The 12783-nt window shown below is 36.7% G+C and overlaps 1 protein-coding gene across 1 annotated transcript in view; it reads left to right on the top strand.

The window, feature by feature from the left end:
- LOC149541909 (uncharacterized) overlaps positions 1-11890 on the top strand; it is a 64486-nt gene extending 52596 nt beyond the window's left edge. The window contains exons 3-5 of the mRNA XM_089796964.1: positions 1921-2011; positions 10258-10338; positions 11481-11890. Coding sequence (XP_089653090.1) covers positions 1921-2011; positions 10258-10338; positions 11481-11621 — 313 coding nt within the window. The 3' untranslated portion in view covers positions 11622-11890. The remainder of the gene's footprint in view (positions 1-1920; positions 2012-10257; positions 10339-11480) is intronic.
- The last annotated feature ends 893 nt before the right edge of the window (positions 11891-12783 follow it).

The following is a 12783-nucleotide window of genomic DNA, read 5'->3' as shown; positions in this document are numbered from 1 at the left end:
CCTCCCCTCCCCCTCGTCCCTCGCCCTGGGTGTTGCCTTCAAACCCTTTTCCACACTTGGAACTCGTTTACCCCCTCTCAAGGACTTGAAAGATGCCTTTTTTGAATCCAACGTCTACAAGGTTCTTTGTTCTTGTGGTTCACCCTACATTGGTAAAACTGTCAGATCTTTTTTTTACAAGAATTAAGGAGCATAGTGCCAACATCAAACATGAGCGTGTACTCAAATCCGCCTTAGCTGAACATTCATCTTCCACCAAACATCACTTCTATTTGGAAAACACTCATCCTTGTCGAAGAGGATAATTTCTTCAAGAGGAAGATGAAAGAGGCGGTTGTGATCTTCAGTCACCCCTCTAATCTCAACCGTTTCTTGGCATCTGCTTTTATCCTCTCTCAAGGATCGCCATCATCCTTCCCTTTGATTCTTCCCCCCCTCTTGTTTGCCTCTTCTTTCCCTTTCGTTGCCTCCTTGCTCTTTTGTTTGTCTTGTTTGCCTCTTCGTCCCCGTTTTGCTGCCTCTTTATGATCTTTTTGCTTTCTATTTATTTTCCTTGTATTGCTTTTGGTTTTCTCTTTATTCGCTCTCTTCCCTTTTCCCTCTTTCTTTGTTGATTCATTTATTTTCTTTTAGCTCTAATTTCATTTTTAACCTCTTTTTATTTTATTATTATTTATTTTGATTATTTAATTTATTTACTTTTAGTCTGTATTAATTTGGGCCTTTTTGCCTTTTCATCATAATTCTTTCTTTCCTTGGTTGTTTAGTGGTCCTTATCTATTTATTTATTATATTTTGCATTTTTAATTTTACTTTCATCTCATTTTCTTTTCCTTGTCTTTTCTTCTGTTCTTTGATTATTTCTTTTTTGAATCTTTGTGCTTGGCCTTCCTTTTTTGACTTCCTATCGGTTTCCATGTCCCCCCTTTATTGCCTATCATCTCTCTTCTTTTTATAGGTTTTTGGTCTGCAATCTATTCTATTTTGCATTCTTATACTCTCATCTTGATGATGGATCATGGAGTATTGTCTGAAACGTTGATGATTAAAAAATTTGCACACAATCTCAGCCTAGAAATACAACTGAACATTTGTATTTTTGTTTGAATATTTTCTATTCTGAAATTTCCTCTATTTTAGAAAGAGAGCACCCATTGTTACTACATAGGCTTGCTGACCTGGGCACCCAAAGTAGAAACAAAGTGCTAATTAAAGCTGCTGCAGAAATTAAAAAAGCTAAAAATGTCGAAGAGTTGACCAGACACCTGTGCTTAAATTTAGGAAAGCTAACACGAAATTCAAGTGTCTATCTAGAACAGTTTAATTTACTAAACATAGTATTTATCATATTTCTGTGCTCAGCTTTAGAACTCATTATTGCTGCGGCAGCAACTGGAAAGGAACAGCTGGCAATAAAAAACTCAAAACAGTTTCATATGTCAAATCTATTAAACAAATATGGAACAAGCCACTATCATTATGCTTGATTTTTTATATTTAAAATTTAGCTTATTACCTGTCAAAATTTTTACTAGTACTCAAGTCCAAAACCTACCTTAACAAAGCCCCATGTAGGAGAACTCTCAGTGTAACAAAATTTAGCACCCTGTTCTCACTTCAAGTATTGTCTGTTTGTAATATCTTAGTTACCTTTTCAAGCTGCCATTAGTTTCTTTGAACAAAGCCTCAGCATCATGCCATTTCCATAAGATGCTTCTGTATATTTTCTTTTATTTCCCTAAAATATAGAAGGCTAATCATACAAAAACATAAGAATAATTTGATTGCACTGAGTTAAGTATTAGCGTCTTTGTGTACTTTGGACACCATCTTGTTTTTATGTCATTTGTTTATCAGGATAGTTCATTTTTATCTTCTTGTAATTTATTGTTGGTATGTCTTGCTTAATATACAATGCAGCGATAACAGAGGCGGTGTAGGAGATTTTCTTGGTGGGTTTTTTGTTGGAGGCCTAGTATTTGGAGCACTTGGTTACTTGCTTGCACCGCAGGTGATCTTTCTGGAGGCTTTGATAATTTCTTCATTGAAATTTTAATGACGTTAGGTAAACAGAGATGAAAGAACAATTGAATTTTGGTATTTGTAAGAACAAACTTTCAGGGGAACGTTGCAGTGTGTCCCAGTTCTTTGACTTTTCAGTAATTAACATTTAATACTTGATCCTTTTCACATTTACAATCTTTCACTACTGTTCTTTGCTATTTAGAGAGAGACTTTCATTGCTTAGTGTCACATTTACTTAGGAGTTGTGTGAGAGTTAAAAAAATAAAAAATCTAGCAGGGCACTCTTCTTGGTTATATCCTGAAGGAATAAATTTTCTATCTAGCAATCCCAAAAGGATTACTGAAACTGCTAAGTACATGAGCAATAATTACGGGAGAGTAAATGAGATAACTGTGAAATAGGGAGAGTGCTTAGAGTTTGTACATCAGTCAGCGAAGAGGATCTTGGTTTCTAATGAAAGTGATGGGTGGTCCATAAAGAGAAGGCTCTTCTGCTTAAAGCTTGTTGAGGACACAGTTATAATGAGAGTGGGGGTGGGAGGAGGCAGGGTGTTCATTATAACATTTTCTTTTTTAAATTTTAAACTTTGTTACTTGAGTTATAACCCCTATTTATAAGCAACTAAAGAGCACAATTTTTATATGGAAACCGCAAAAGGGAGAAAACCATGATAATATGTTATAATATTTTCTTTACAATTTTAGAGGCACCAACCCCTCGTTCAAAATTATAGTCACAAGAGTCTACAACTCTTTCCTTAATCTGTAATAATTTCTACTTAAATCTGCCATAAATCTGCCCACCAAGTTGTCCTAAGGAGATCACAATCTCCTTCAATATCTGCACATCAACTCCTTCTCGAGTCGACAATGAAGCTGATGAAAAGTCTGCAAAATTATAAACTTGCTATTTCCTATTATCTGATTATGAATCTTTCACAAAAAAGATTACAGTCACTTCCACAATCGGCTGATTATCTTCTTCTCCTCAAGTCTGAAAATGATAATCATACTATTCCTTTTTCTCCAATCTAGTGCACTTGTCTATTTGCCCTCCTCTTATTCATACATCACACACATCACACATCACACATGAAAATTCCATTTCTAATCTCTATATGTACCTTCTGAATAGATTCTTCATTGAAGAGTCATATCTTCTTATTTGTTAATTGAATCTCTTCACTTACAAACTAAATCACACCCTTTGAAAATCATCACCAAACATAATAAGATCACACCTTTTCTTTTTGTAGGGCTTCTTAGGAACAATATCAACCAGTGCCTTTTGTTATAAACTTATATGCCTTTTGTTATGAACTTTTCAGGTTGCTTACCACAAGGTGTTGCTGTTAATTGTGGTTGCTGATTATTATTTGTTAACATTGGCACCCTTTTGATTGTAATTTTCTTTTAACAAAAGAGATTGCATCTTTTTCTTTAATAGGATACACACTTCGTAACTTGATGAAGTGTCACAGATCTTCTGACCAGTTGATCAAGGTGCTAAATTACACTTTGAGAAATGTACTTATAAATTTAGAAGTTTGAATACCTTGTGGGTTTTGGATTAGTTTTATTAAACTTGTATTCTATTACTTAAATGGTAAGGAACTGTCATATTATAGATTAGAACTTTGGATAGGATTGCATCGAAAGCCTGCTTTTGGAAGCATGAATAATCTTTAGTTTTATCTCACTTAGACATTACAATCATGACAATCAAGAAATTAGAATACGTACAAGAACAGCGAACTTTTCGTTTAAAGCAGAAAAGAATATGTGTTCACATGTAATGACCCTGCTCAAATCTGATCCCAAAATGCTGATAAAGGTTCAAGAAAACACTTTGCATACAAGGGTCATATGACTGATATAAAATTTCAGTTTGCTTTTATGGTTCTTTCTTTCACTTAGCATCAATAAGAATGCTTGCAAGTAGACTCTAAATTGACTAAATAATGACCTAACATGAATGTGCAACTAATTTTGGCAATATTCAATGCATATATATGATCTAAGCATGAGAAATGAACACCTACAGCCAACTGACATTTTTACAAACAATTGGTATGCAAACTAATTAGCTGATAAATAATGATATTGAATTGCTCAAATGACACCAGCAACTATTATCTCCTTAATTGCAATGAAATTTCTAATACAATGCTCATGAAATATGGCCAAGACTCTTGGCATTTACATGGATTACAAAAATGATAGTGTTGGTATAATGCACACCTACAGCTGAAACTTGTAACACCTAAAATGCAATGCTAACAAAGGAACCTGGTTGTAGATGGCTGTAATAATTTTCTCCAATGTTGTCTTTCTGCTTCGCTTTTTTCTGTTCTGCTTTTTCACTTGCTTTTTTCAGATCTACTTTGCTTTTTCGAACTACTTTTTCGGACTGCTTTTTCGGGCTGCTTTTTCGGACCTGCTTTTTCGGACTGCTTTTTCGGATCTGCTTTTTAAAACTCAAACCCTTAGGTAGTCTGAGTATACAAATAAAGCTCAACTTGAAATGGCTAAATACCACTTCCAAAGTGCAACCCTTTAGAAGGTCTTTCACTTCCTCAGTTATGCAATCTCTTGAGAGGTATCGTTCTCAAGGATTATGCTGAATATTTGCAGACTTGAATGGTGCCACAAATGCTCAAAGAGAATGGTAGTAGAATCATCAATTCCCGTCCATCCAAATGAGAGGCCAAGCCTTCTATTTATTTACTTTTCTAAGAAGTTACTAAGGACTTCTAGAAGCATCCTTTTCTAAGAAGTTACTAAAAACTTCTAGAAACATCAATTATAAAATCCTATTATAATGCACTTTTATAATAAAATAATTTTATAAAATAAAAAGTGCAACTCAACGTAGAATTATAACATGTAGGTTCAATATAAGAAGTAATGAAAATATAAATAATATCTCCAAGAGCATAATAAACCATCCAATCCCCAAATAAATGCCAGAATGACTCTCTCATCACAACCATCTATCTACGAGAGTCCGTGATAGACTGATCTGGCACGCAAAACGATGCCAACCAAAACGGGGACATTATAGTCCGCCCTTCCTGAAATTGCTTGTCCCCAAGCTATGGCCAAACAACAAACCAGTCAATCCACCTGGATCCCAAATGTAGTCATGAACCATACTATTGTTAGTCAACGTATGCTCCTGCGACAACCTTTGAAATATAACCAAGAGGAAACCATGAATGGATCGTGAACCACTGCGCAATTGAACTCCAAATCCACTACTGCCAAAGTCAAAAACCCACGAGACACAAACTCTCAAAACATCAAACCCCAAGTAGAGTAGATCACCCAAACTGTCAACATAATAAACACCATCCACACAACCCATCGTGTTATGCGGAATGCATACTCCAACTCTGCTACAATGGTGACCACTCCCACATGAAACTGCACCAAATACAGAGAATCCACACACTATACATCTACTACAGTTAACACAACTCTGTAGATCACCGACCACTGTCTCATAACCATAACACCCATGCACTGTTGATGGTGAATAGTCATTACATGGTAGATAGCAAAAACGAGAGCCCAGACCAAACCTGTCTGTCATCAACTCCTCAACACATGGATCAAAAGCAAACCGATGAACATATCCTGCAGTATAATGTCGGTAAAAAGAACCAATCTTAGTCAAAGACTCATCCTGCAGACGTGATACGACCAACTGTGACTGATCATTAGCTAAGTCAGAGGATGATATGGCCAAGGGTGCAGAATCAACAACATCACTAGTCTCTGTGCCCTCCAAGTCAAACATACCACAATGCTCAGCTGTAGCGCTCAACTCAGTTGAACCTGCCTCTAGTGGAAACGGACCAAATATGCCAATACTAGTGTCGTGGACAGATATATCCTCATCTCCACTGCCTCTATCAACCTCGACCATGGACATCCTCGGATCACCAGACACCACGATCTGTGACTGTATAGAATCTGGTAAAGACTAAAGTCGTTCTAACTCTATGGTCACCTCAGCTAAACGAAATTGTGACTCCTTGAAAGCCAACTGTGTACTCTCAAGAAACTCAAAAGTCACCTCGAGCTGCTGAGTAAGCTCACTCACCTCATCTTCCTTGACCAATAATGCGTCATATGCTGTACTGCCCCACTCCATACGATAATCTTTGTCGGCTACCAACTGCATATAATTCTGTCTCAGAATCCAGATAGCCTCCCATTAAGAGTGGATCTTTGTCAAGGAAAGATAACTGCCTCCTTGCTCATCACTAGTAGGAGAACCCCATCCATAAACTGCTAACAATTGACGAGCAGCATCGAAATGCTCGCAAGCGATAGAAATGTCTCGCTCGCCAACTCTCAGTTGACTAGACACATTATTGTGCTGACTGGTCGAACTCCTATACTCTATCCCTGGTACACTGTCCAAAGAAGTAACCTCAGAATAGCTATCATCTGTAATACTGCCATCCAAATTTTGCAGACCAACTGTTGAACTCGTATCATCAAATGGAGCGACTGAAGCATCAACATCAAAAACCTCCATATCAAAAGAAACTGCTGAGGAAACTAAGTCCTCAAAATTCTCCACAACATTCCCTTGGGTGTCATCTGTAATAATCAGATCCTGGGACTCTTCTATAAACTCTGTCATATTTGAGAGATCATCAACCCATTCCGACAAGAATGGTCGATTAGATACATGAACAATGCCCAACACAGGTGTGTAAAAACTAATTCCAGCATCAAACAAGCTGCTGGCATGGATGAGAACTACACCTGGCAAACTACTAATCAAGTTCATGATGGTGCAACAGATACTACTACCAAAGAATGATAGATATCTCCGGTCAAAATGATCCCAAGTACTAAGATAAGGATCCCAACATCTAATCCATGAATGGAAACCAACAGGCAATTCAAGTAAACTTCTCACCTGAGTAATGTGAACAATACCATCTGACTTCATGCACCTGTCTACAATCTCTGAATCCGGAGTGTGAATGCTAGACATACTCATATCATCATCAACATGTGACTCGACTATAAAAGAAAACTGAGTCCTTGCTATATGCGCTAACTCCCGAACTGAACTCACCTCAAGACAAAGCTCCTCCACATGTCTCTCAGAATCCTGGAGAGCCAATTGAGTACACACCAAGGAATTTTGAGTTCCTCCAGCTCATGAGAAAGCCGATTAACCTCCTCCTCCTTCAATTCATCTAAATACATCCCTGAAAGATTAAGGAGATGATCGCAATCTGAAAGTAGGTGTATGTAAGTTACCTTCATTGCCTCCATGCCTTCCTTGATCTGTTGTAAGTCGTCACAAGAAGACCCTGTTGTGACTCCTTTCTGTCTCTCTTGCAATTGAATCATCCAAATGTGATTCTTGATCAATCCATGCATCCTGTCATGATGAGATAAAGCCGCGACAATATCCTTGTCCTTTGTCTTCAGCTGGCTTGCCAAACCAAGTGAAGAGCTACTAGCCTCTATCTCATGTGAAGAAGCATCCAACTATGCCTGATACTCATTTTCTGCAAAGTCTTGAATGCTCACTTTTTGATCAACTGTACTATCCTCAAACATGATAGTATCCTCAATTGTTGTAACTTCATCCAACCCAACTGTACTGGAATCACTATCTGTGTCAATCACTCAATCCGGTTTGCCTGTGATATCACCTTCTAATGCAACTGTCTCTACCTGCACAACATCTGTAACCCCTTCTGCCTGTGAAGATGATGCAGATAAACCATTACCTGAAGATTTGCTAATGTCTCCTTGTTTTGAATCTGCATGTCTGTTAAACTTCTCATACAAGTTTCTGCCTGTCATAGGGAAGGTACGATCCTTAGGCCTATCAATCAGGATCTTTAACCACGTACATGCCATAGGTGACAAATTCCTCTCTTTTGTCCAAACATACCATAAGTCTTCTGCCAAAGTTTAGAAATGTCAGCCTCCCCCTCAAACAAGATTGTGAACATGATGGAATGCATCGATGCCAATACCCTGCTAGGATGAAACTTGTCCATAATATCCCAAAATGTATTAAACATCCTGCGAATGTCACCAATACAACCTATTGCCAGCATAATATTTTCAAATCTACACATTGCAAATACTTCAAGTAATCTTGCCCTCTTTGTGAAATAAGGGTCCCGGATGTTGTCCAACTTTTTGAAGTTTTTTACCATGGCATGAAGCACCTCTCTCATAATCTGGTCCTCATAAGAATTAAGGCCAGCTATTATCCTCATGATTTCACTAATGCAAGAGAGAGCTGTAAGTCTTATTACCTCATCGTGATGTCTCAATAATCAGGGCTTAACCAATGAACCAAATGCTGGAGATAAAGTTGTTTGCATAGCATTGGGTCTTGACTGATCAAACTTGCCTAAATAAGTTTCCAACTCCTCCAAAGTTCTTAGAAGATCCTCTGTTCGTTGAAATGGACAATCTAATTTCTTCTTTACATTGTGCATTCTTTCTTCCAAATCCTTGTCTCCTGTTAAAGCCATACTGATAATTGAATTCAATTTGAAATAACCCAAATCAGGCTGGCAGGAAACCGCTCTGATACCACTGTAATGACCCTGCTCAAATCTGATCCCAAAATGCTGATAAAGGTTCAAGAAAAAACTTTGCATACAAGGGTCATATGACTGATATAAAATTTCAGTTTTCTTTTATGGCGCTTTCCTTCACTTAGCATCAATAAGAATGCTTGCAAGTAGACTCTGAATTGACTAAACAATGACCTAACATGAATGTGCAACTAATTTTGGCAATATTCAATGCATATATATGATATAAGCTTGAGAAATGAACACCTACAGCCAACTGGCATTTTTACAAACAATTGGTATGCAAACTAACTAGCTGATAAATAATGATATTGAATTGCTCAAATGACACCAACGACTATTATCTCCTTAATTGCAATGAAATTTCTAATACAATGCTCATGAAATATGGCCAAGACTCTTGGCATTTACATGGATTACAAAAATGATAGTGTTGGTATAATGCACACCTACAGCTGAAACTTGTAACACCTAAAATGCAATGCTAACAAAGGAACCTGGTTGTAGATGGCTGTAATAATTATCTCTAATGTTGTCTTTCTACCTTGCTTTTTTTTGTTCTGCTTTTTCACTTGCTTTTTTTCAGATCTGCTTTGCTTTTTCGGATCTGCTTTTTTAGACTGCTCTTTTGGATCTGCTTTTTCGGGCTGCTTTTTCGGTTCTGCTTTTTCAGACTGCTTTTTCAGATTTGCTTTTTAAAACTCAAACCCTCAGGTAGTCTGAGTATACAAATAAAGCTCAACTTGAAATGGCTGAATACCACTTCCAAAGTACAACCCTTCAGAAGGTCTTTCACTTCCTCAGTTATGCAATCTCTTGAGAGGTATTGTTCTCAAGGATTATGCTGAATATTTGCAGACTTGGATGGTGCCACAAATGCTCAAAGAGAATGGTAGTAGAATCATCAATTCCCATCCGTCCAAATGAGAGGCCAAGCCCTCTATTTATTTACTTTTTAAGAAGTTACTAAGGACTTCTAGAAGCATCCTTTTCTAAGAAGTTACTAAGAACTTCTAGAAACATCCATTATAAAATCCCATTATAATGCACTTTTATAATAAAATAATTTTATAAAATAAAAAGTGCAACTCAACTTAGAATTATAACATGTAGGCCCAATATAAGTAGTAATGAAAATATAAATAATATCTCCAAGAGCATAATAAACCATCCAATCCCCAAATAAATGCCAGAATGACTCTCTCATCACAACCACCTGTCTATGAGAGTCCGTGATAGACTGATCTGGCACGCAAAATGATGCCAACCAAAACGGGGACATTACATCACAAACTAATGGTTCAGTTCACAATGTTAAGAAGAGAGTAAAAAAAGCACAAGCACAAGACAGAATTTGGTAAGGTTAGATTCTAATTAGCATCTAGTTTCATAGTCAATAATTTATATCTGAAGATTTTATGGGAAAAACTGTGTAATTTTGCCTCCTCACATTTATTGTTCATAATTTGTGATCTTTGGGGTTGTAAATTAGTTTGAGCTTTGGGCTATATATTTTCACATGTAAGAAGTTTTTTACCAAAAAATGTTTTTTCAAGTTTATCCTTTGAACAATATATGGTTTAGTTGATTACATATCTAGATTGCAATTATAAACTAAGATTTGTTTTTTTGACAGATAAGCAAAAACATGTGGGCCGAAGAGAGGGTAAAGAAGAAGGTGCTAAAACTCATAGATGATGGTGAAGAAGGCTTGGAGGTAAATGTTGAAGGCTTTCATTCCACAAATTTTTCGGAGCTATTTAAGTTACTTATTGCCCAGCTTTTTCTATGAATGCAATTTATTGATCTGGACATTATTTAGAATATATCTGGTGGATTGGACTACATGCAATACTTTGATGCCTAGAGCACATTCAGACCAGATGCGTGTCTAGTCTACAATTCACCTCTCTCTTAACATTGATATGCATCTGCTTTAACTATTTAAACCTAAGCTACTGATGCTGATTCTGATGCCGATGCGGGTGCTGATGCGTGGAATTTTTTTTTTTTTTTTTTTGATTTTGGATGCGTTGTGTGTGAGAAATGTAAAAAATATACAAGAATATCAATAAACCATTCGATAGCATGATGCTTCACCATTGATAGTTCAACTTCAAATTCACTAATCAAATTCAGTCATTCAGAATCATAAGCATTCTCAAAAAAATCCACATTCTCATCATCATCAATTAAATACATGCTAAAATTGACATCTAAAAGGCGTTTTGGCTGCGGATGCTTTCTAGATGGGCCCGGATGCTTTCCGGATTCTCCTAGGAAGCACATCCTGGACCTGTGGATTCTTGCCAGATGCGCTGCAGTGCATCCACCAAGAACCCACAGTCCCAGGATGCGCTTTCAGGGAGAATCCGTGCAGCATCCTAATGCACCCAAGCATCCAGACGCATCAGAACCAGCATCCGGCTATTTCAGCAGAGAATTGGTAACTAAGGTTTTAAAATTGATACACTTCTACCATGAGGCTCAGATCTGGCTGGATCCATGGTGGTTCTCATAACTCAACATTACCATGATTAATATGTCAGAAGAAGTGGAAAATTTGAACATAATCATTTTTCTTATTTTCCACTTTTCCAGTATAGTGTTGTTGTCAGATATATTTTACTCTGTTTGATAAACATAGAAATGCATCACTTTTTCATGCTTTCATTGTCTTAATTTCCTTTTCCCTTTAGATTTCATGTAAAGCGATAGTTTTGATTAGTGATGTTGAAGCTTATCTAGAATTTTGTGACTGAACACTCTGGGATCAATCTCTTTCCGGAAAAAGGGCATGGTTCCTTTTATCTTTTATGCTGACGAATGATATCTGTGTTGACATGTGACTGTGAACAGGTTGCTCGGAAGAGTTTGAGTGAAAAGATAGCACAGTTAAACTCTGCCATTGATGGTATTTCTGACAAATTGAAAGCAGAGAAAGGAGTCAAGTTACCAAAGCGTAATATTCGTGATGGACAACCTGTAGATTATATCTAAACTATAGGTAGTTATGTGAAGTAAGAAAATTTATATGCTGAAACATAAATATCTGGCAATTGTCATGGACACCTTTAAAATGAGATGTATGATTTGTATGAGTGGGTACTAAGATTTGGATATTAGTCGCTCAGAATGACAATTTTAACTGAAGCACCAGCATTATGTTGATTCCCACTTGCCGTTGCTTTGAGTCTTTTGACTTGCCTGGCAGTTCCTTTCTTATGAACTTGCAATAATTTTAAATCTGATTGTTTTCTTTCCGAGAAGAGTATGTAAGAAGATAGAGAAACAGAGTAGTCTTATTTTTAATGCTTCTTTCACCATAGGTGCTTTATCTTTTAATTTGGTGCTGGTTGTGGATCTATTAATTGCAGACACAATTAATATGACAATCAGATATATTGAGTCGTACAGTGTTCGTACACAAGTACAGGATGCTTGAGATACTCTAAATCTGTATATCTTATGAACCTTTTATTGGACTAAAAATAATAACAGAATGCATCTTCTTTATAAGGACCTTAGCTCGTCTCTGCTTGAGATACTCTAAATCTGTATATCTTATGAACCTTTTATTGGACAAAAAAAAAAACTGAATGCATCTGCTTTATAAGGACCTTAGCTCATCTCTGCAACAAAGTATTGTGAGTGCTTTTACATTTCATTGAAGCTAAGAAAGCAAGAATCGCTTCTATGATACTCTTTGCTCCACCTTGAGTTGAATTAATAGTTTTATCGTACCTCTATTCTCTTCCCAAGATTGATTGTAATTACAAAATTAATTATTTTTAAAACTTGTGCTTGTTCTATTCTATTTTCTGACAAAACAATGTAGTAATTCCTATGCAAAGCGTATTTAAGTTCCTCCTAGAGCTTCTAGAAAGTCTCAATTTGTAAAGGCTATCTCTAACTTGGAGGGCTAGGAGTTGGACCCATAAAGGCCGTTCTAAACACTATTTTTTCAGGAACTTTATGATAGGCATCTACCTGGTTTGTGCTACCTTTTGGATTTGAGAATAATATGAGTGTTGAAGGATGCATGATTTTTTATATTTTTGGTTGTTCGTTTACCTCTGCCCGGTAAAACTTCTGAATCTACTATTTGAGGGGAACTGATGCATAGTATTCTTAACCTGTTATTGATTGATGAGGAAAGAAA

This window comes from Cupressus sempervirens, chromosome 8 (assembly GCF_028749045.1).
Source record: "Cupressus sempervirens isolate cs-2001-9-10 chromosome 8, ASM2874904v1, whole genome shotgun sequence".
NCBI lineage: Eukaryota > Viridiplantae > Streptophyta > Pinopsida > Cupressales > Cupressaceae > Cupressus > Cupressus sempervirens.
The sequence above is the reverse complement of the archived record's forward strand: the minus strand, read 5'-3'. Positions and strand labels throughout refer to the sequence as shown.